Source organism: Ictalurus furcatus, chromosome 2 (genome assembly GCF_023375685.1).
Source record: "Ictalurus furcatus strain D&B chromosome 2, Billie_1.0, whole genome shotgun sequence".
Lineage (NCBI taxonomy): Eukaryota > Metazoa > Chordata > Actinopteri > Siluriformes > Ictaluridae > Ictalurus > Ictalurus furcatus.
The window spans coordinates 24,651,089-24,676,256 of record NC_071256.1 but is presented as its reverse complement, the minus strand read 5'-3'; the positions used below and the strand labels follow the sequence as shown (position 1 = coordinate 24,676,256).

The window sequence follows — 25,168 nt, the reverse complement described above, 5'->3', positions numbered from 1 at the left end:
GCAAACATGTCCCGTGTCATGCGGAGACCAACTAATCGATAATGAGATTCGTTGACAATGATTTTCATAATTGATTATTATCGATTTTATCGATCAGTTGTTGCAGCTCTAGTATTCAATATGTATAACCAACATTTAGAATTGGTTATAATGTCATAATCTATATGTATAAACAATATTTAGAAGCATAATATAAATTCACTGAACAATGTTTGATCAAGTTATATTCTAAGTGTGTATTGAGTTAGATGAATTCTGTGTTTTACTGTACAATAATTGTTTTTTCTGTACCAGCCTATATCTTCCTCCACAGAAGCAAATAATTTTGAGGCCAGATACCAATTAACGAGTTAGGATAAGGCCTTAGGAGGGGAGGTAGGTTTCAGCTAGGACAGCAGGTAGAAGCAAACAGAAACTCATTGAGACCTAAGAAGGAAGTGTTGGTCAAGGTCAGGGAGAAACAAAAAAAACAAAAACAAAGACTCTTGTTATTCCGGTTTCCTCCCCCAGTCCAAAGACATGTATGGTAGGCTGATTGGCATGTCTAAAGTGTCCGTAGTGTATGAATGGGTGTGTGAATGTGTATGTGATTGTGCCCTGCGATGGATTGGCACCCTGTCCAGGGTGTACCCTGCCTTGTGCCCCATGCTCCCTGGGTTAGGCTCCAGGTTTCCCTGTGACCCTGAAAAAGGATTAAGCGGTATAGAAGATGGATGGATGGATGGAGAAACCTTGTCCTCATACAACGTTTTCAAGAAAAACAACTAACCGCGCATGCTCCACAAATTCAAGATAACATATAGACATGAATTGTGGCGAAGAAGATTGGTCCGTTTTTAATGAAAGGCAAAACCCTGCCTACGATGAGTACGCTGTGGAGAAAGGTATAAAAAAAAAAAAGGGCTGTGTGTTTGCATATTTTAGACTTTCTGCACACTGTCTCACTTTATTGTTTCAATAAAGTTTATTTACTTTTTGACATCTACTAACCCTCTGTCTCTGAAGTTTTTTAACTTAGGCTGAAAAGACTGTTTGTCACGACAAGGTCGGAAGTTCATTCCACCACTGAGGAACAGTTAGTTTGAAGGTTCCTCAAAGGGACCTTGAGCCATGCTGAGTAGGCTCTACTAATTGTCGGTCGTTAACCAATCACAGATTGCATGAGGGAACGTAAGCCTCAAGGAGAGTGTTGAGGTAGGGGGTGCTGTTAGGAGTAGGGATGTCACAAGAACCGATACTTCGGTACCAAGTCGGTACCAACGTTCTTAAAACGTGACGGTACTTGTTTTTCTGCAGTAGCGTAGGTAATGTTGGTAATGAAGGTAACGAGGTTGCAGTTCTTCCAGACCTGATGGGGCAGCAAAGATGCACAAGTGTTTTAGTCAGTCCACAAGCGGTGAAGAAGAAGAAAAACGCCTACAAGCACACAGGAAATACTACAGAAGTTTAACTTCGCCCGACTTGTTGAGAGGCAGAGAGAGGAAAGCTCGTTGAGAGGAAAGTTAGCATCGGTTGCCGGTATGCAACGGATGCTATCGTTCATTTCAAACAAAGGGAGGAAACACCTGGAATTTGGCGAAGCACCTGAAAGAAAATATTATGTTTGTATGAAGCAGCTGGCATTGTGGCCATGAAACCAGCTACCGTTATGCTCCATGTAATGTTTGCGATAGCCAGTTATTTGTTAACGACGCTAATGCATTGTAATGTTATAAACTACCTCCTAATGGCCACCATGCATCGCCATTCAGCCCGTGTCCTGTTAGCTAAATGTAGCCTAATGTCACTAATAATTATTCAAATGTTCATGCTTTTAATAAATCTTTTCTCGCTCTCTTTTTGCCAGTATTAATCAGAGGAGCATGTCCTCCAGAAGTTTTAAATTTTATTTTTAATTTTTTCTTTCTTTCTTTTTTTATATACAACACCGTGGTATAGACTTTGGTATCGAGTATCATGTACTTTTGGTGGTATCGGTACCGACTACTAGATTTTTGGTATTGTGACATCCCTAGTTAGGAGCAGAACAAACTTACCATGACCTGGTCCTGAGGAACCTCTGTGGGTTGGACCAGAGCCGGTTCCGTGGCCTTTTCACACACTGGGTCTAAATAAAGAAATAAATCCATCAGACATCATCATCTATTATTTATGTTTTGAATTCCAGACCAGCAGGATTTTCCACTTCTGATCCTGGTGAAGTTCCACAGCACAAGTATTCCACCTTTCTCACTGGCCTCAGGAATAAATACACTTTACTGATGTTCAGTATGTACATGTCTAATGTGGGCTGAGGCTAAGAACAAACACTGACAGATTTTATTACACATTCATGAAGCTAAACTCCTCCATGAACCTGGACAGAGAGAGTGCTATCACCCATCAGTTCATCTTTCACCAAAATAGGACTAAAGCCTCTTAGCTTATGAAGGACTGAACAAATCTACTAAATTCATTTCTTTTAAAGGACAGAAGTAAACTTAGCACCACAGGGTTACAGCAGCACAACTTCTCTCGATTGCCTCGTTTAATATAACAGTAAATGGCGGCTGCCGTGGCTGCAGCTCCGGCCCTGTACAATAGGGGGCGCAGGGGGATATCCGCTACACCAGCGCCAAGTGCACTCAAAAACGTCTTCATTTTTCTCTCTTGATAAGAGCAACTTCAATAAGTACTCGCACAAAGTTCAATGAATGTCTGAAATCTCAGCGTTCTTGTTCCATTCTAAGAAGCAAGCGCTGTCACTCTAAAGAATAATCTTGTGATGCGTAAAAACACTGTTGCATCACATTTCTGGTTGTTATGAATGGTTGCTATGAGAATGAAAAAAGCATCCCTGTGCAGTTTAGGGCTGTGTTTGGCATTTTCATCTGCTCAGTTTATCTTCGTGTCATTTTGGTGCCCAACGTTTACGCATCCATGAAGAATTGTTTTTTAGCAAAGAAATATTCAGCTGGTGCAAAAACTGTAAGAAAATAAGACTTTTTTTCTGGCATGATAAATGTAGTATGATACCCATGGGGTTAGCTGTAACATTTTGGTTCTTTGATTTAATTCGATATAATAGATCTTATATCCCCAAGTTAAATCTGAGCTTGGTTTACTGTCTACAGTTTCACATCTTTCTCCATGTCCCCATGGGTTTCCTCAAGGTTCTCTGGTTTTCTCCTACCTCCAAAAACTTGCCAGTAGGTGGATTGGCTATGCTAAATTTGCCTCTAGGGGTTAATGGATATACGTGAATGTGTGTGCATGATGCCCTGTGCTGGACTGGCATCCAATCCAGGGTGTATTCCATCCTCTCACCCAGTGTTCCTAGGGTAGGCTCACTTTTCTGCTCTTGGGGTAGGATGACTGACTGAATGAATTAAACTAAAATACATTTTGACATTTCTTTTTCTTTTTCCTTTTTTTTTAAAGTGATGAATGTTCAATGTTACACCACACGGGGGCAGCAGAGCAACATGCCAAATAGAAAGATGCCTTACTGTCCAGCAGTAAGGCATCTGTAGAAACTGACCTGCAGTTTCTATACGCAAGCCAATAAATAACATGCCAGGACCAGTTAGCTTGGAGAAATTTGGAAAAGGCTTATTTAAGAATTTCTGCTCTATGAAGATGATTTTTTTAGCACATAAATACATACCCCTGACTGTATATATGTTTGACAGGTTAATGCATTTTTTCCTGTATACTCTGGGCCTTGGGAAATATCATCACCTTCCCAAGGAACACCTGTGGTCAGTCCTTACTACCAAGTAGACTATATTTAATACAGTGTTATACTATGGCAAATAATACACAGTTAAGGCAGTGGAACTACATTCTGGTGAACAGTGGAATGACTTTATTGTACAAGATCTTCAGGTACACTCTTCTGTATATTGTAGAGCAATAGTCATTCGTTAGGATTTCCCCATTTTATTTCATTCCCACTCATCATGTGCACAGTATCTCCATATACACTCACTGTCCACTTTATTAGGAACACCTGCTCATCCATGCAGTTATCTAATCTGCCAATCATGTGTCAGCAGTGCAATGCAAAAAAAAAAAAAACTCATGCAGATACATGTCAAGAGCTTCAGTTAATGTTCACATCAAACATCAGAATGAAATATGAGTATTTCAGAAACTGCTGATCACTTGGGATTTTCACACACAACAGTCCCTAGAGTTTACATAGAATGGTGTGGAAAAACATTGAGTGAGCAACAGTTCTGTGGGTGGAAATGCCTTGTTGATAAGAGAGGTCAGAGGAAAATGGCCAGATTGGTTCAAGTTGCCAAGAAGGATATAGAAAGTCATATAATCACGCTTTACAACCATGATGAGCAGAAAAGCATCTCAGCATGCACAAAACATTGAACCTTGCAATGGATGGGCTACAACAGCAGAAGATCACATTGGGTTCCACTCCTGTCAGGCAAGAACCGCAGTCTGATGATACCATGGGCACAGGCAGTCTCATTCAAACTGGACAGTTGAAGATTAGGAAAAAAAAAATCACCTGAAATACTCAATCCAACCCACCTTGCATCAACAACCATGGTTAAAGTCAAAGAGATCACATTTTTCCCCAGTCTGATTTTTGATGTGAACATTAACCAAAGCTCTTGACCTGTATCCGCATGATTTTCTGCATTGTGCTTTTGCCACACACACACACACACACAGAGAGACAGAGAGAGAGAGAGAGAGAGAGAGAGAGAGAGTATTCAATAAACATCTCCACTGGGGAGTGGAATCCAGTGAGAGAGAAAAAAACACCTTTAAAAGGCCTTTTAGTTGCTGTCATGTTCTTCCCTAATTACTCAGAAAGGCAGCATTTCAAAATCTTATCAAATAATATTTGGACTAGACAAACACACACACACCAGTCTACAAAACAAAGTAATTTTTAAGTTCTTGTCCGATACCAATCAGAAGCAAAATTTAAACCCTGCTCTGGCTGATTTTCTCTTGTCTGGGCCCAGGAAGAAGTCACACCGACACCATCGTTCAGCGAAAGCTCCTTAATTTTAATATTCAGAAAGCATAGTACGTATACATACACACATATTGATAAAGAATGATAAATGTCAATTGGAACAAGTCACAGATAAAATCAAACATCTCTTGCGTAGGTTTGAGTGATATAAAAACTTAAGGCATCTATTTTACCAGAAGCGAAGAAGAACAAGAAGAACAAGAAGAAGAAGAAGAACAAGAACAAGAACAAGAACCGAGAGAGAGTCAGGGCAAAAGGCAGGGTGATTAGGAATGATCAAAACAACACATTTCAAGAACACAAAACAATTCTATCTGCCCTGGTACAGAAACATAGTAACAAAGACTAGAGACCTACAAAATAGAGACTGAGACCATGCCTTATCACTTGCCATTCTTAGGCAAGTGATAAGGCATGGTCTCTGTCTGTAAGAGTGAGGCACAGACCTCATTCTTAGGTCTTTAAAAGGACCTTTTTCGTTCTTTATTATTTTTTTAAAATAACGTGGGGGTTAGGGCGCACGGTGGCGTAGTGGTTAGCATGTTTGCCTCACACCTCCAGGGTCGGGGGTTCAAGTCCCGCTGGGGCCGTGTGTGTGGAGTTTGCATGTTCTCCCCGTGCTCCGGTTTCCTCCCCAGTCCAGAGACATGCATGGTAGGCTGATAGTCTAAAGTGTCCGTAGAGTGTGATTGTGCGATGGACTGGCACCCTGTCCAGGGTGTACCCCGCTTTGTTCTCCAGGTTCCCCCGCGACCATAAAGGATAAGTGGTATAGAAGATGGATGGGTTGGCAGGTTAGGACTAACCTATATGACTTTAGATCCCTTAATTTCCGCATATTTGCGAATATAGACCGTCCAACGTCAAGCTAACTTTATGCCAGTCTGGAAACTCTACTGCAATGAAGTCCGTCAAACTTCACGCATGTCCTCTGACTTGAGGTTGTTTGTAGATATTTACTGTTGTACATAACCTGGGTCCGTTTTTACCTTCGTACACCTGACAAACTAAGCGAGAGTTCATTATTTCTACTTACTTTTTGGGAACCGAAAGTTGCCGTTTACTCTAACCGAGTAAACATATAGTCGCATAACCTGCTCTCTGGAATAATACCCCAAGAGGTTCGAGCGTTACGACACGACACGCAAAGCGACTGGCGCACGTGATTGGACAGTTCGTCGTCGATCACGTGACTCTGTGAAACCAATACACTGCACTGGAGAATGTACTGCGTGCTCGATGCGTGTCTCGAGGCTTCAGTGTCATACGTACAATCACTACCGAAGAAACCCGGTTGGACAAGAGCTCTTACAAATGTAAGTTTAATTCTTATAGTAACTCATAGGGTGTGTACCGGGTTTTTGTTATTTAACAGCTCTCATCTCTAGTTATCTATCGCTAGTTATCTGTTTGGCTATTTCGATAATGCTAGCGCCATCGCATCGCGTGCGTTTGAAGTAATTTGCCCTCGACTGGGAAACAGTGTTGGTATTTAATTAAAAAAACCAACAATATTCCGGTTTTGAGATGATACTACCCTTCTAAAAGTCATACAATAGACTACAGAGTGTATAGTGCACAGTATAAGGGTGACCAGACGTCCGGCTTTGTGTTGTAATGCACGGCATTTTAGTCCTTTGTCCCGCATCCCGCAACTTGAGATGATGTCCCGCATTTTCAATGGAAATAAAGAGTTAACTCACATTTGACCTTGGTGTGCTCGAGCGCCGAGTGGTGAATGGATGGCGTTGCCTGAGAAGGTGAGTGGTAAGGATTCCACATCTGCAGGGAATTATAGTAATGAATGTTGTGTGTTGCAGTGAGCAGAGGCGAGAATAAACACAGACAGTACGTTTACATGGACAACATCCATCCATCCATCCATCCATCCATCCATCTTCTACTGCTTACTCCTTCTTCAGGGTCGCAGGGGAACCTGGAGCCTATCCCAGGGAGCATCAGGCACAAGGCGGGGTACACCCTGGACAGGGTGCCAGTCCATCGCAGGGCACACTTACATGGACAACAATAATCCGATATTAACCTGATTAAGACAATATTCTGATTATGAAACTAGCATGTAAACAGAGCTTTCTGATGTGGCTAAAGTCATGTGACATGTGGAGTATTCCTATTTTAGTCACATTATCGAAGTGCATTATAGACTATGATTACGTTTACATGGACAGCAATAACCTAAATATTGACCTTGTTCTGAATAAGATAATATTGTGATTAAGGTGTTTACATGACTTGCTTTTAGTATATTCCTTTCATGTTCCCGTTTTACATGTTATAGAACATAGATTGATTAACGGCACGTCATTACGTCCCCACGCCGTCTGACGTTCCTTCCATAATTTCACGCAATAACATACAGTTCATCTTCGTTATTGTACCGTATACAGTTTTGGGTGTTTTTTATGTTTAATTTCATGAAAGCGTCAAGTGCAGTTAATTATTAGTCATGCTATACCTGTAAATAGACGACTGCTTGAAGCTGTGGGCTGCGTCCAAAACCGCGTACTTACCTACTGTGTAGTAGCTGAAGTACATGTATTTCACCTACTATACAGTAGGTAAGTATGCGGTTTGGGACGCAACCGTGCTCTCTTCTTTGCCGTCAAACGTTTGATCACTGCTGTGTGTGTATGTATCCTGTCGCAAAATGCGGTGAAAACTCCCACACGGAGTTAATAGTGTGATTAAGGTGTGTACATGTTGTTTGTAATGTACTTCGATAATGCGACTAAAACAGGAGTACTCCACATGTCTTAATTCGATTTGTGTTTACTTTGAGTATGACTTAAACTACCGGATTAAGGTCATCAATAATTGCTGTTTACATGGTCATTTCTTAATCAGAGTATTGTCTTAATTGGGTTAATATTGGAATATTGTTGTCCATGCAAACGTACTGATAAACATGTACACACCTTAATCACACTATTAACGTCGTGACTTCAACAGTTCCAGACCATTATGGGGAGGAAATCACACAAATAGGAAGGGAAAAATACTCGAAGACTTCATCAGCCACAATGAACTGTGTATCCTCAATACACCATCAGGGAATACGTCTAGCTCTTAGAGCCTTCAGAACAATTCCCATTAAAAGCCTTTATACAGAGGCCGGTGAAACTTCCCTCCAGGATAAGCGTCTGAAACTGGCCTTACAATATGCAGCCAAACTCAAAGCTTATCTAAGTAATCCAGCCTTTACACCAGTATTCTAACAAGAATGTTCTTATCTTTATGAAGCTAGACCTAAAGCGATCAAAACTTTTGGAGTATGGATTAAACTATACTTGGAGAATTTGAACATCAAGCTGGACAACATAAGATAGAATCATTTTTCGCCTTTTACCAAACCCCACCTGGACCAAATATTCCAACCTGGACCAAACCAACTTTTATTAAGGCATTGGCTTAGCACAACTTAAAAAGGCTGAAACACTTCTGCGTATGAACAGGAATTCTTGGAACTGAAATGTACTTTCCCACTACATAGTACAGTAGTCACGGATGGATCCAAAACGTATAACAGTTTATCAACAGCAGTACATTTGCATTTATTCATTTAGCAGACACTTTTATCCAAAGCGACTTACAAATGAGAAAATACAAGCAAGATATATCAATCAGAGAACAAGGTGTACAGCAGTAGTGATTGGAGATCAACAATCTGTCATTCATATTCCAGAACAGAGCTCTATCTTCACAGCTGAGGACCGAGCGCTGCTACTGGCACTGGCAAACATTGAGCAGGGTCGAGGACAAAACTTCTTAATCGCTTCAGACTCAGTCTTGCCTTCAAGCACTTGAATCCATGGAGACCGATCATCCCATAATCATAAACATTTTGACTAAAATACATCGATTACAGAAGAAGGATTTCAACATTATCCTCCGTTGGGTGCCGGAACATATTGGTCTGGCAGGAAATAAAAAGGCAGATATGGCTGCAAAAGGGGCATTAAACTTTGAGACCTCGGAATGTCTGATACCACCCTTCGACCTCAGGCCATTAATAAACTTGTATATCACCAACAAGTTGCAATCAGAATGAAATGAGTGCAACAGCAATAAATTATACAGAATAAACCCCAGGATCCAAAGAAATTACTTTCAAATAACCACATGGTCGAATTTCTTCTTTCCTCATAGTAAATATGGCAGATCAGATCCTCTCCGGGGCCCGAGATGCTGTTCTGAAACAGAGTGGCACTCTCCCAGAGGACATGCCAGAGATCAGAGGTTATGATTTTAATCAGGGAGTAGACCACAGAGCTCTGCTGAACTCCTTCCTCACCACTGGCTTCCAGGCTAGCAGTTTTGCCATGGCTGTACAGGAGATCAATAAAATGGTGAGTTCAAACAGCTTCTTGTTTTTCCATCTGCTCTGTTTATCTTCTCTTTGCAAAGCTATCTTTGATAATCAAGTATAATATAACTATAAAATAAGCATGAGCCAAGAGGTGGGCGAGCAGGTTAAAATGTCTCATCACAATTTTTGCAGGCTGGATCACCATCAAAGATATTATTGCGTTTATTTTACGTTAGTTTTTAAATCCTATTTTGCAAGTTAATGTACAGAACAACCAAACTAATTTCCCTGTTGATGAAAAATACAGCTCTACAAGGAAAGATAACATCCGAGAGGTTATTTCTAGGCCTGTAATAATTCCAAAGACCCCTTAGAAAAAAATAGATTGACTTTCAAATAAATAAAAATCTTTTTTCTTTGCTCCTACAGTATGTATCGCCATATCGCACAGCCCTAGTTTTAACAGAGGGTTGTTGTTGGTTGGGAAGAGCTAATCAATGTTTTCATTGCAATACTTGTCTTATTTTCAGATTGACAGACGACTGGAGCCGGTGGAGGAGCAGGAAAATGCCTGTGACTCTCAGCAGAGTCAGTCGGGATGTACCATCTTCTTAGGCTATACATCCAACCTCATCAGCGCCGGGGTCCGTGAGACCATCCGCTACCTTGTCCAGCACAAAATGGTAGGAAACAGTTCGAAAAAGTCATGTCACCTTTTGTAGCTGACTCTCCTGTGTTTGGGCTTAGTTTTTTTATTTTATATATATATATATATATATATATATATATATATATATATATATATATATATATATATATATATATATATATATATAAATATAAATATAAATATAAATAAATATAAATAAAAAGAGTATGCTTGTGTTCATCACCTGGCTATTCACTGTGTTAATGCAGGTGGATGTGATCGTGACAACCGCAGGAGGTATTGAGGAAGATCTCATTAAATGTTTGGCTCCCACCTATCTGGGTGAGTTTAGCCTTCCAGGAAAAGAGCTACGACAGAGAGGCATCAACAGGTGAGCCTCTAACTGAATACCAGATTTGTTTGCCAGTACCTACCTGGTTGCTCTGGTTTACGTATGAGCCGTTACAAGTTTTCTGGGTGTGACTGACTGACTGACTGGCTGGATGTTCAGGACTTGCTCTGGGTGTCTGTATTCCAGGTGGTGGTATACTCCTAAAGCATGGGAAAGAGATCTGTTCATATTCTCCAAGATTTAATGTAATCAAAAATGGTTTATGCTTCATGAGAACTGCATCTGAGAAGAGTCCAAAACAAACTTTGGAAAGCTTAGAACATTCATAATCTTTCAGAACTGTTGGCTATATCTTAGCTGTCTGTCAAACGAGTGGGCGAGCAGTAAACCTCAAGGCAGAATCTGTGTAAATAAAAGCTGGGGTGAGAATGTTGACCATTTTGCTTTGGCTTAATGTAAGGATGATTGCATGGGACTACAGGACCACCAGGCTGTTTCCTTCATAATGAGTGGAGTAATACCATTTGCTTATTTCCTTGCTGAATAGGAATAGCACTTAATTGTCACTTAACGCATAACACATAATTGTCACTCTATTTATGTGACCAGATTTGCGCAGTCTGTAAAATTCCTCCTGCGCTGTCATGCTTGTCCTCTGGACCTTCAACCTGAGTGACCCATGTGGCCCTGGCATTTCTCCGCTTAATCGTAGAGCACATCCTGATATCATACCTCATCGGACAATAACAGACAGCACTCAAATAGTGCCAGTCACTTAAGTGCCAATCACAGAACTTTCTGATTCTGCTCTTATACTTCTGGTATCGTACTCTTTTTTTGAGGATTAGAATTACTCAGTGTTAATACTGTATTCTCTTGAGGATGAGAATCACTTGAACACACCACTGAGCTAGAGATGTAACGATATGAAGGTTTCATATCACGATTATCGTGACCAAAACTATCGCGGTTATCAGTATTATCACGGTATTGTTAAAATGTGCTGAAAATATACAAAAAGTACCCATACACACACTGAAATCATTTGAACAGGTTTTATATGTGAAAATCAACAAACAACAAACAAAATTGGCAGCATAAACATCGTAACGTTAACGTTAAAGTTGGAGTGAGGAGTGAGTCGATGAGGAACCAGGAGCATCACTGGTGCACGCCCACTCTGTAAACAAGGGAATAGCAAATGCAGGAGTATAATAATTAATAATTTTTAATAAATAAATAATAATAATTATAATAATATATTTAAAAAATAAATAAAAATATATCAATTATTTTTTATTATTAACTTACACGTTTTAAATGATCACGATTTGTTGATTGGGTGACTAAACTACATAACGTTATTACATGGCTCTCTGAAATTCTTGATTCTTGTCAGTTGCAGTCTGATATTACCAGCTTATGACCGTCGTCAATAGCAACGCAGTACAATACAGTGCTCATCCTGAAACTCCGGCTTCTTTAATGTCTCACGCTTTCTCCTTTCATACAAACACAACTGATGCCATTGTGCATCTCTGTTATAGTTATTGATTATATTGAAAATGAAATCGGAGGACTGCAGTATTTCTATTGTACGATTGTTTTGTAGATGGCAATGGATTATAAAATAATAAAGAACAGGTAAAATTTTCAAACATTCATCTCCAATCACTATTTCCTGTCCCTGTAATTGTTTGAAATGTCATGTATTAGTGGTATTAATGTGCATTATCCCTTAAGTTTCGCACTTGTTATTTTTTACTGCCTTGTTTGAACCTGTTCATTAGTCTTGGCTCAAAGCCATGCACTTGCTAGGAACGTTTTCTTCGTGGAAGCTTGCGTTTATTATAAGTGAGATTAGAAATGATCTCAACCCAATGCAAGATTTTGTGTCCTACTGTTTACTTTTCCTCATACTTTCCCCCAGCTCATGTATTGAGCTTAAAGTTAACTTACCTTGCATTCACTATAGAGTGATGGCTGGTTGTCACGAAGATGACTCGGCAGATTGGATGTGTTGTCCCCTTTCTCAGCGACTTTCTTCTGGCAAGCTCTGCAGACAGGGTTACCATCTTCTATTAAGTTTCCCTCAGCATTTTTATAAAATCCTAAATATGACCACACTGTGGATTTGGCCCTCTTGGAAGGTTTGAAAATCTCCCGAGCTCCGTCGCTGCCTTCCGCCATGTTTTCATGCTTAAAAAAAAAAAAAAAAACAACAATGTTACATGCTGCACCTGTGTCAGACTCATGCTGGGTGTGTGTGGACAGCATTTACCGTGAGTTTTACAAATCACGGTTTTAATGATAATTAAATGTGACGCAGTAATACTAACCGTCTGGGAATTTTCTCGTGGTTTATCGTGAAACCGGTAACAGTTTCATCCCTATGTTGACCACATGGGTTGCAATAAAGAAAAAATCAGTCTGTAAAATCTGGCAAAGATGAACAGTGGATTCCATATTGCTGCTTTACATGTGTCCGCAAGGGATACTCCTTTTCCCAGGAGACAGCCATAACCATAGTCTAATGGCATTTAAGGGAAGATGGGGTCTCTTGTTTGCGTTGTCACTTCCTTTACTAAAAGAGCTAACCTGACTTAAGACAGCAAAGCCCCTTCATGGTGCTCCCCAAAGCACAAATAATTGATCAGTGACCTGTCAGTTGTCTGTCTCTTCCACATAGTGCACAGTTTCACTAGTTACAAGCAACTTGTTTTTCCAGTATTTCCATTTTGCAGCTGGAAGCATTGCCACTTCATTGTTCCTGGTGACAATAGCTCTGTTTTTAGTTTGAATTTCTTGTTTTAGAATTGGCAACCTGTTGGTCCCTAATAACAACTACTGCAAGTTTGAGGACTGGCTTATGCCCATTCTGGACCAGATGGTGTTGGAGCAGAAAACAGAGGTCAGAAACGTCTTGTTTATAATTTGACCATTTTCACATCATAACTTGCAGTTGTTTTTAGACTTTGTAATTGATTTAGTTTTGATCAATTTGCTTGCATTTTGGTTGTAAAAATGTGCATACCACTAAGGTAAAACATTGGGTATTGCACATAATGAGTCAACATACAGGTAGTGAATAAATTTCAGAATCCTGAATGTTCAAGATTTGTACACAGTTCTGTTATCACATGACGCAAGCGGTAGACACGTTGCATCTATGTACAGGCCAGAAAACTAAGTGTCAAATGCACAAACCATGGCTGGACATTTAGTGGATACCAAAAAACGGACATCATTCTCTAAAAACCACAGGCTCATCTTCCACTGCCACGCTCCACTGCATGTGCAGAAATATCATTGGCTTTTACATACATCAGTAGTCCAATTACATCAATGACCATTGCGTATGTTTGAAAATATTGGAAGGCTTCAGATCAGAGGTCAGGAACATTTTCAGTTGGAAATCGTTTATGAAAATCGTTGTCAACGAATCTCATTATCGATTATTTGGTCTGCACGCGGTAAGTTTATTCACTGCGTTACTTCTGTTCCAAAAACACGCATCGGAGAGTAAATACTAAAGTTGTGTCCCAAATGACATACTATACACTTACACTGTGCACTGTGTACTCTACTGTCTAGTGTATGAATTTTAGAAAGGTAATATCGTCTCAAATGGAACACTAGCGATTTTTTTACTAGGAAGCTGCTTCCTAGACCTTGGTACATGACGTCATACACACGTTATACAATGCAGCTAGCTTTAGCAGATACCCAGAGTCAATAAAAATTTACTTTCTTCAGTTTACTGTTTATATCACCGTTACCTGTTATGCTCAACATGACCTCACTCACCATCAGACGTAGGCGTAATCGTCAAGTGACAGCAAATTCGTCTGTCCGTTCGGACTGGAAAGAATGATATAAGCGTCTATTTTTCTTTTAGCCATTTCACCTTCAAAACAGACTTTCTATGTCGTTTTTAACCGATTTTATGAAATTTGAGCTTGTTGTGCCACATCACAATTGGTTTGTGTATACATGACAAACAAGCATCGATTATGAATTATGTAATATTTTAAAAAATGTAGAGTTTTAATTAAATTGACACTAGCTTTTGTGATTCGTGATTTATTTTATTTATTTACTTTTGAAAGAGCTATATATTGCTCGCGAGCAACAGGTTCGCAACCACTGCCTCAGATCATTTTGGAGGCAGATCACAAGGGGCAGTTTAAAGTTGTCTGTCCACCTTTGGGCATGTTCTTTTAGCTGAGAGGAAACCCACCCACCCACACAGAGAGAACATGTGAAACTCCACACAGGCGGTAATCTGAGCACAAAATTGAACCAGGCACCCTGGAACTGTGAGCCAACAATGCTACTCTCTGTGGAACCCAAATACTGTAGTGTGTGCCAGCATTTTATGAACCATATCAGTATTGGCTTGTCTTTTCTTATTATAAGCTTGTACTGCGTTGTACTCTAATCTGTGTTGGATGAGTCTAAATGTATGCTGTTTCATACTTAGGGCACATGTTGGACACCCTCAAAAATGATCCACAGACTAGGCAAAGAAATCAACAACCCTGACTCTGTTTACTACTGGGCTTACAAGGTAGAATTTTGATTAAAATACATTTTCACATACTTTGATTCATGAGTAGTTATATCATACCATTTCTGTCAAATTGTCAATCAAATTGATTGATTTATGACTCTCCGAGTTTCCCTGACTGACAGTTCTGTAGGCACACTATTTATGACCAGGGTTGGTGGGGATTAGCCCCAAGTATGTAGGCGTGTTTGTGTGTGTGTGTGTCATGGGTTTGTTGATCATAAAATGCTTAGGACATGTTTTTGCTAAAGAGTTTGGTGTGAACTGTTTTTTTTTTTTTTTTTTTTTTTTTTTTTTACAGTTTTAACCCATACACAATGTATACATTTTGTGGTATAAGTGATTATTTGTTTCTGAAATTACTTTTTGTGGTAAGTATTATTTGATTATGAAGCGCAATTGTGGTTTAGGTGAATCTGGATAATTTAAGAAAGTGTATCAAGAGATGGTGTATTAGCTATGATACGTGTACATGTTAATGCAGTCGATCCGTTTTGTGTAACTGTGCTGTTAGTAAATACATGATGATGATAGCATGTGGTAGATGTATTAGAATTGTGGATATAAATGAACAGAATGTTGTTTATGAAATATTTAAAACATTTGTTGATTATATTGTTGAGAAAACAGTGTGATGTGTATAAAAGTTCTAGAGTCCGTCAATGTTGTGTGATACCGTTGTTCTTTTACTGAAATAAAATCAAAACACTTAAACCATCGTGCTCTTCTTTGTGGAAGCTGAGGTGACAATATGTCTGAAGAAATGAAAAAAATATTTATTAGATACCTTCTAAACATGGTTCTTTAGGAGGTGAAAACATTTAAAAGGTGATGTTTTAAAAGAATCGTGCATATTGTTTAAACTATAAACAAGTTTTCGGAAAATGGTTCGCCAATGAGGATACTTACACAGAACTGTCGCTAAATACATCACCTTTTAAACGTTTTTACCTCCTAAAGAACCATGTTTAGAAGGTATGTAATAAATATTTTTTTTTATTTCTTCACACAATAAACAAATAATCACTTGCACCACAAAATGTATACATTGTGTGTGGGTTAAAACTGTAAAAAGAACGGTTCACACCAAACTCTTTAGCGAAAACATGTCCTAAGCATTTTCTGTTCAAATCCATGAAACACATACCCATTATCTCTCGCGCGCACACACACACACACACACACATACACACACACACACACACACACACACAAACGTCCAGTAGCACCCACATACGCCTACATACTTAGGGCTAACTCTCACCAACTCTGGCCATAAATTTGGTGCGCCTACAGAACTGTCAGTCAGGGGAACTCAGAGGGTCATAAATCATCAATCAATTTGATTGAAAGTTTGACAGAAATTATATGATATAACTACTTTCCTGTCCCTTGTTTGTAATTCTTTACTGTTTTATTGGAACACTTAGGGACTACATTTATATGGACAACAGTAATCTAATTATTGACCTTATTCTGGATAAGACAATATTGTGATTTAAGGTGTTTACATGAGTCGCTTTTAGAATAGCCATTTCATGTTCCCGTTTTACATGTTATAGAGCACAGAGCGATTAACGGCACACGTCATTACGTCCCCACGCCACACCGTCCGACGTTCCCTCCAGAATTTCACGTATCAACATACAGTTGTTATTGTATTGTATTTTGGGTGTTTCATTTTTAATTTTACGAAAGTTTCAAGTGCAATTAATTATTTGTCATGCTGTACGTGCAAATAGACGACAGCTTGAAGCCGTGGGCTGTGTCCGAAACCACATACTTACCTACCTACTATATAGTAGCTGAAGTACATGTATTTCGCCGAGTATATCGTAGGTAAGTACATGGTTTGGGATGCAGCCATGCTCTCTTGTTTACTGTCAAACGGTTGAGCACTGCCGTGTGTGAGCGTGTCCTGTCGCAAAATGCGGTGAAAACTCCCACACGACGTTAATAATGTGATTCAGGTGTTTACATGTCTGTAATGCACGTCGATAATGCGATTAAAACAGGAATACTCCACGTGTCTTGATTCGATTTGTGTTTACTTCGAGTATGACTTTAATCAGATTAAGGTAATCAGTAATTGCTGTTTTCATGGTAGTTTCTTAATCAGAGTATTTTCTTAATCGGATTAATATTGTTATATTAATATTCGGGAATATTCTGGTTAATATTCGGGAATATTGTTGTCCATGTAAACGTACTGATAGGCAATCAGTAACATCACAGGAAACAATTCAGTACAATGGTACTGATTACAGTGAGCTTCATTGTAAGCTCACTGACTGACCTTTATTTGTATGTATCTATGTATCTATGTAAGTAATATAATATAATGTTGCATGTAGTGAGAGATGTGTCTTGAATGTCAGAGGTTTTGACCTCCCACCTTATTTTTTTGTTTCAGAATGACATCCCAGTGTTTAGTCCCGCCCTCACTGATGGTTCATTGGGTGATATGATCTACTTCCATTCCTATAAGAACCCGGGACTGGTTTTGGACATTGTTGAGGGTGCGCAGTTCATAGATCATACACTTTGCAAAGTGACCAAATCCAGACCTGAAAACCTTTTACGAATTTTGTCTTTGAGCTCTGCAGTTGGAGTAAGCTGTTAGATGTTATCATTCAAAAATAGCTGGTCGACATATGCATCTGAAATGATTGACAGTTGCGTAGGTGTTTTGAGCTGTCCAATATTAACTGATCCCTGGAAGCCCATCACAGTAGAAACAGTAGTGTGCATATATACTTGGTTTTATGGCAACTACCAGGTGCTTCGGGAAAAAAAAAATACGCTACTCGTTTGTTTTAGACTTCTAAGAGACTTGAGTACCAGACCAGCCTCATCTACAAGCCATAAAAGCCCTCTTCAAAGCTTATGAGAAGAGCAGCTACTGGCTCTGAACAAACAGGAAGGACCCCTCTTGGGCCCTAGGCATCAAAAGGAGTGAACCAGAGGCTCTGAACAAAGAGGAAGGACCCCTCTTGGGCCTTAGGCATCAAAAGGAGTGAACCTACCACTAGTGTGTAGCATCCACCTGGATGATGCATTGGCAGCCATAGCCAGAAGGCCCACCACACACCACCTATTAGTGGAGAGGAGAGAGTGATGTAACCCATTCAGAGATGACCACAGACAGTCAGGACCTCTGTTTAACGTCTCATACAAAAGACAGTGCTGTTTTTACAGTATAGTGTCCCCATCACCAGGGCATTAGGCCCCAAAAAGATCACAGGGTGAGCACCCCCTGCTGGCCTCACTAATACCACTTCCAGCTTAAGCAACCTTAGTTTTCCTCAGGAGGTCTCCCATCTAGCTACTGGCCAGGCTCAACCCTGCTTAGCTTCAGTGGGACACCAGGCCAGAACTGCAGGTTGATATGACTCTGGTAAGCTCTGACGAAGCTAATAAGTTCTGATGCCTGCAGTTTGGGCTCCCGCCCTGTCTGATGTACAAGGCCCCAATCACCAAGGTTGACAAACTGGGGAGAATGATCCCATTTACAATCTTGTAGAGTGTAAGTGCACCAATGTAAGACTGAAGACAGTGCTGACAGAGATTTGTGATCTACTTGTAGCCACAGCTGCCCCACCTTGTCAACTCGGATGGCACCAGTGGAGGCGTCCCAGCAGGAAAATGTGGCACTCCAGCACAAAGACAATGTTGGCCAAGGATAACAAGGGAGGGGAGCCTTTGGCCTTGTAGCCAATCAACCACTCTTGTAGTGGAGGAAGTGGGTCAACAAGAATAGGCTACAAGGCGCTAAAAGCTGTTGCCTAGGCAAGGCAGGGGCAGTGGATGAGATCAGAGGGAATAGCGAAAATAAAGATCTCTTGGAATGAACTGTGGGACATGGAAGCCTTCAGATCAAGCTTCATTATTAGAGCTACATATGATGTCCTGCCCTTTCCCAAAAACCTCAGCCAGTGGTATTGCACAGATCCAACATGCCCGCTATACCCATCCCCGGCAACACTGAAACACACTTTAGTCAGGTGCAAGAAAAGCCTAACACCTGGAACAAGATGCTCACATACCTAGCAGCAGTGTACTCTTAAGCCTTGTAGTGTGCCCAGTAGGCACCTCATTAAACATTTGCCAGGCAAGGCCAGAAACATTCCAAGATCCTCCCACCTTCAACAGAGCCTGGACAGCTGGGTGTGGCAAGATGTTGCTAGTAGATGTTGGCTGATCTGGGTTAGCAGCTCAAAACAAACCTCAGCCCAGATCTTGTGCTGTAGTCATCCTCTCTGATTCTCGTGCACGTCGTGGAGCTTACAGTGATCTGTGAAGATGTCATGGACAAGGCCTATATGGACAAGGCCTATATGCACAAGGCGTGGCTGGATCCTAAAGGATCTGTCGAGTAGAGGTAGGCTGTAGAGTATTTGCAGCCATGTCAACAACTAGGCTTCAAAAAGACTTGGGAGTATGAGAATGGACTCATCAGCAAGCCATCAAAGCCTTCTCAGAAGCCTCTGAAAAGTGCAGATCAGTGGCTCTGGATATAAAAGGAAGGACCCCAGGCATCAAAGGGCATGAACCTGGGATGCCAGGTGTCACTGCTGAACCCTCTGGAGGTGTAGTGGGTTCATCAGTGATACATTGATAACCATCAAGATGCCAACACCATTTCATCAGAAGCTGTGAGGCAGCAAATTTGAGTTACATGCAACACTACAGGGATTGTAAGGCTAGTCCTATAATTGCTTGATGTAATTTTTTCCCCTAGAATAGGAAGTAAGTAATAAACAGACAAGCACCTTATGGTTTGTGCAAAGCCCTGCACATAAGCACACTCCAGTTTCTACCTTAAACAAGTGATTTGTGAATTTACTATTTCAGAACTGTACTGTGACAATTTTTCTCCTGTTAATCACAGGGTTGTTTGCAGAAGGGAGCAGATAGCACTTTTTGAGTGTGCTAAATGATATAAAAAAGCCCTAATACTATTTAACTGATTCACAGAAGTCCAATCTGTTTTTAGTTGAGCTTGAAAACACATACCAAAAAGTCAGATTTCATATGTTTTTGCCGTTCAGACTGAAGAAACTGTTTTCTGTTCAAATATAAAATGCCAAATGTGACAGACGTTGCCTGTCTGAGCATTTTGCAGAATTTTCACATTTGGAACTTATCCACACTATATATGTTCCTTGTTGATTTTTGTAACGTAGATATCCGGAGGATGAACTGTAAAGCTGTGTTTGCCAAAAGCACAGGTATGATCATCCTGGGAGGAGGCCTTGTGAAGCACCACATCGCCAATGCCAATCTTATGGTGTGTAATGGAAAAACTAGCACATGCTATGTTTTAGCACTAGGACAAACTAGAACTGAAAGTACTGTTATAATCTAAAGTCTCTTTTGATCTTGTTCTTAGAGAAATGGTGCGGACTTTGCTGTGTACGTGAACACAGGGCAGGAGTTTGATGGCTCAGACTCAGGGGCCAGACCAGATGAGGCTGTGTCTTGGGGAAAAATCCGCATGGATGCCAAACCTGTCAAAGTAATGTTTAACTTTACCTCTAACTAGGAGTGGAATGATGCACTCTATGGCCAAAAGTATGTGGAAACCTGACCATCACACCCGTATGTGGGTCTTCCCTGTTGACACAATGTTGGAAGCACATAACTGTCAAGGAAGTCTGTTAAGATTTCCTCCACTAGAACTAAGGGTCTCAAACCTGTTCCAGCATGACAATGCCTGTGCACAAATAGAGGTCCATGAAGACATGGTTTGTCATTGGTGTAGAAGAACCTGAGTGGCTTGCACAGAGCCCTGACCTCAACCCCACTGAACACCTCTGTGTTGTCTGAAATGGCATGCAGACGACACCACAGGCCTCCTCGCCCAACGTCAGCATCCAACTTCACTAATCCTCTTGTGTCTGACTGGGCAGAAATTCCCACAGCCACATTCCAGATTCTAATGGGAAGATTTCTCAGAAGAGTGGAGGCTGTTATAGCAGCAAAGAGGGGATAATGCCTATTGTTTTAGGATGGGACATTCAACAAGCAAACATGGTTGTGATGGTCCGGTGTCCACAAAGCTTTGACCATATAGTGTATGTAGAATTTATGCAATGATAGTGATGCAAGCCAATACTTTTTGCCCAATATAGTTTTCAATACATCATGGGACATTTTTACACATGGTAGTGAGATGTGTGTGATGGTTGTACTATTTTTAAAAGCAATATTTTTATAAGCAATTTCAGAGTTTTTGGAACCCTTCCAGAAAATGGTCAAACATTAATGTATACATTAAACATTGTACACAATGAGTGAAAATTCCACTCAAACGATTGTAGAAATTACTTAAATTGTCTCTAAGAATGGTTCTTGTAATAACTTAAAGTATAATTATATTTTCTATTATAAATGTGCAGAATTATTTGCATCTTTAATGTGGAAAATAAAAAAACTAATTGTCATTATTGTTAGTAATGTATTAATTGTATGAAATAAAATTTTATACATAAGTAATAAAAAAAATCTGTCATTCTACCACATGGTGGAAAAACAAGGTTAAGATATTTATAAGTTGTTATATATCATATATATTCATAAGTTATTTATGTATAAAGTTTTTCCTCATTAAGGATGCTGATAATACTGGAGTTGATTATTATACAGTGATGGAATTGTTACAGATTTCATTGTTATGCTATACAGTCACAATTGTTTGTCATCAGACACGAACATTTGAATTCCTGGTGTATAGCTACATTGGCTGTTAAGTTTAATCTGTGGTACCTGGTTCTGTTGGTATGCTCCTTAAGTGCAATAATAAGAATATGTGATAAATAATGATGCAATATGAACACTAACTATTGGTTCTGATTGTGTAGTGACTGTGTGTTTGTTGTCGCAGATCTATGCAGATGCCACTATAGTCTTCCCCCTGCTGGTTGCTGAAACATTTGCACAACAAGCCAGCAAACTGACAGCAGATAAAAAGAGTGTCTAACACTGCCTGCTCTTTTCTCCTGTGGATTCTCATTCTTTTTCACCTCTTTCCTTCATCTCTACTTTTTTGTGTGTTCTATTATGTGTGTTTCTGTTTGTCCCGATTCCACCTACTTGTTCACAGCTACCCGATTATTTTATACCTATTTGTCTTCTTATTGAAGTTTTATTTATATTATTGGGTAACTGTATCCTTGTGTTCCCTTCTTTACTTAGTAGCATGTTTTCTTCTTTGTTTTGGCTAAGAGAAATTTAGTCTGTATGCCAAAAGATACGTTACGTATAATATAAATGCTTTTATTAAAGACTTTGAAAGAAGCTGAAATAAGATAGAGTTGTATATTTTTTCTGCAACAGCTTGTGCATGTTTACTAGTTGGCAAAATCTTACATTAGATTGTTGCGCTGAAGTTGCACTCAGAATGACCTTTTTTAGCAAAGGGTCTAGAAAGAAGTTGTTTTATCTCAAATTACCCCTTTCTTACTAGCGAGTGATATTCTTGACAATTTTTAGTTAGGATTTTGAGCCGGTCACAGCACAGAGACCACCTTCTTGAAAAAGGTCTGTTAGTAGCTTTTGACTTTGGGCTCTGTGTAATTTTAATGATGTTAGATCTTCATGCCGCGTTCGACACTGCTGATCTCTCAATCCTCTTAGACTGTTCGGAGTATGAAGTCGGCATTCGAGGGACTGTACTAAAATGATTTGATTCTTATTTACTTGATGGAACATTTTCTGTGAACATTTAAAAACTGTTCTTCTTCGTCAACCTAAATAGAATATGGTCTTTCTCAGGGTTTGTATATGGAGTTTCCGGTTGTCTATGTAGTGCTGTTATGTGTACATGGGTGTGTTGGTGTTTTGTCATGTCACCGTTCTTTGATTTTCTGCTTGTGAAACATTTTGGTCAACTCTGTTGTTTTTAAATGTGCTGTATAAATAAGTTAAGTTGAAGTTTGTTATTCTTTTAATGATAGAAAAAATGAACAAAGTGTCATTTTTAACTGGTCAGACCGACGTTATATTGCTTCAGCCATTCACCTGTATTATGTGAATTTGACATTTCTGTTAGAAATACACTGATACTAAATTTCTCAGCCGTTACGGTAACCGATTATTCAGAGTGATATCGGCTGATACCGATAGTTCTGCCTTTTATGCCTTCTTTTAAATTAATAAAAATTAATTCCACAATTCTGAAAGAAATGCAAATAAAAACTTTATTCTCTTCATTTCAGCAAGTTGTTTCACAATAACTGGTCTCATAAACAGAAAACACATTACACTAATTAACATTAACACATTAACACACTCTTTTGATTGACAGGATATCTTGACAGGGCCCTGATCATCGGATGTTTTTAAACTATGGCCCATAAACCGATGGCACATAGCGGGAAAAATTGCCTTTATCGGCCGATACATTGGTGCATCTCTAATTTTTGTTGGACATGGTGAATATGTATTGCTTTGTATTTGCATGACATGTCATCATGTGATTAAGGCCCCAGTCATGATATAAACATCCAGGTTCATAGACAAAAAAAAAACAAATCAAAAAAAAAAAACAGTTGAAAGCATTCGAGCCCACTGACAAGTTTGGAGGAGCTCATTGAGGAGACATTACAGATTTCATTTGATTACAAACATTGGAGTAAGAAATAAATATATCCAAATAAGGATAAACATTTGCATTTTCTTTTAAACATTTGTGAAATATCTGTGATCAGGTGTGTGGTTCCAAAACAGCAATCACGTTGGTGCTGTTTGTGCTGTCATACTAATTATGGTGGTGTTCTGTGATATTACATGGAAGGGGTAAAATCAATGCATTACATTGCCAGGTCTCATGGTGTAATAAGAATGATCTGGAGCAGACTATTACTTACACACACACACACACTCATATATACAAGGTTAGGTTTTTCAAGACACTCTACTAGGTACATGCAAGATATGTTTCCTCAGAATACCAAAAGACTATGTGTCTGGGTTATTAGTTGTATTGTTTGTAGTTGCCTGATGGAGTACTTTCAGAAGGATGCTGATCTAGCAATCACTAGTGTTCTTTTTTTTTTTTTGTCCTTCTTACCAACAACCAAAGGAAGGTTTATTTGTTGGTGGCTTGTCCACACCTTGATATCTCACTCACTGCTCATACCTTCAGTAGGTGCTTTTTTGCTATTCAGATTAATTGACTTGCACACGACAGATAATATTTTCAAAATCAGGAAAGCAGGGGCAAAACTGTCATTTTATCTTTAATGTTAGCACATACTATATGCTTGCTTCTCCGGTTTCTGGGAAACCAAAATGTGGGGCTGGGCTCAGTTTGGAGTGCCTTAGCCAAGGGTATGAATACTTGGCTAAATGAAAGATTTCAGGTTGTTTTTTTGTTTTTGTTTTTTTTCCCCAAATAAATTAGCAAAAATGTCTGAAAACGTGTTCTCGCTTTATTATAGGTATAGGTAATGGCCAAAAAAGTAAATGTCATCCTTTTTAAATTAAATCTATTGTACAATTAAATGTGTAAAAACTGAAAGGGACAATACCTTCCAAACCCACTGTATGCATATCATCTGTATTTCATGTAAATGACTTAAAAAAATAACAATAAAATCTATCTACAGCATTTTTGCCTGTCCCAGCCCTATCATTACACTTTACTTTAAAACTTTACTATGTCAAATTATTTTTGCATAAATGTGTCAATCTATTTAACTTATACTTGAATCATCCTTTTCTATGAGTTATGAAAAATCTACATTTTAGTTATGTCCCACAACATTTACTCCATCCTGTTAGCGGAGGATATTCACCCCGCGAAATATTCCGCATGTCACGTGTTCAGGAAGCATCATCACCCGATTTTCCTGAAGATCACGTGAGGAAGAAAAGTAAGTTCTCCAATTATTATTTTGTTTTACTTATTTTCAGTGATCTTGACTGACAAAAATCATTTTCAAAAGTACAATTAGTTACAACTCAAACTCAACTGTTACAACTCAAATTATCGACAGAATGCTAAATAAATTTTAAGTACATGATTTGAATGTACATATGTTATTAGCATGGATGCTAGTTAATCACATTCTGTGTATTTGCTAATTCTATGCTTTAAAAACACCTCAACCCTGGGGTAAACTTTTTAGAATTGGTAAATACAGGTTTTCTTAGATGAGCTTGATAAAAAAAAAAAAAAAAGTTTCATTTGTAAGATTTACAAAAGTTAAATAGCACTTAAATCATGGAATCACCGGTTTACTGAAGAGCCGAGTGGACAGAGTAGGTCAGTATTG

General features: G+C 39.3%; 1 protein-coding gene across 3 annotated transcripts; it reads left to right on the top strand.

Annotated features, from left to right (window-relative positions):
• Positions 1–6,199: 6,199 nt before the first annotated feature.
• dhps (deoxyhypusine synthase) lies at positions 6,200–24,501 on the top strand. Of its 3 annotated transcripts, none has more exons than XM_053610318.1 (10): positions 6,200–6,306; positions 9,158–9,357; positions 9,848–10,000; positions 10,236–10,357; positions 13,133–13,229; positions 14,802–14,888; positions 17,302–17,407; positions 20,075–20,178; positions 20,281–20,406; positions 21,775–24,501. In XM_053610318.1, the coding sequence occupies exons 2-10, from the start codon at positions 9,163–9,165 to the stop codon at positions 21,868–21,870; spliced, it is 1,086 nt and encodes a 361-aa protein (XP_053466293.1). In that variant the 5' UTR covers positions 6,200–6,306; positions 9,158–9,162; the 3' UTR covers positions 21,871–24,501. The 3 variants fall into 3 exon arrangements, 2 of the variants coding, with proteins under 2 accessions (XP_053466293.1, XP_053466283.1); XM_053610308.1 differs by having other exon boundaries at positions 6,811–9,357; XR_008384345.1 differs by lacking the exon at positions 21,775–24,501 and having other exon boundaries at positions 6,811–9,357; positions 17,302–17,499; positions 20,281–20,316.
• Positions 24,502–25,168: the final 667 nt, after the last annotated feature.

Coding starts and splice junctions, on each gene's coding strand:
- dhps (XM_053610318.1), top strand. CDS start 9,163: ATGGCAGATCAGATCCTCTCCGGGGCCCGAGATGCTGTTCTGAAACAG. Junction 13,230..14,801: donor TGTTGGAGCAGAAAACAGAG/GTCAGAAACGTC, acceptor TTTCATACTTAG/GGCACATGTTGGACACCCTC. Junction 20,179..20,280: donor TCGCCAATGCCAATCTTATG/GTGTGTAATGGA, acceptor TCTTGTTCTTAG/AGAAATGGTGCGGACTTTGC.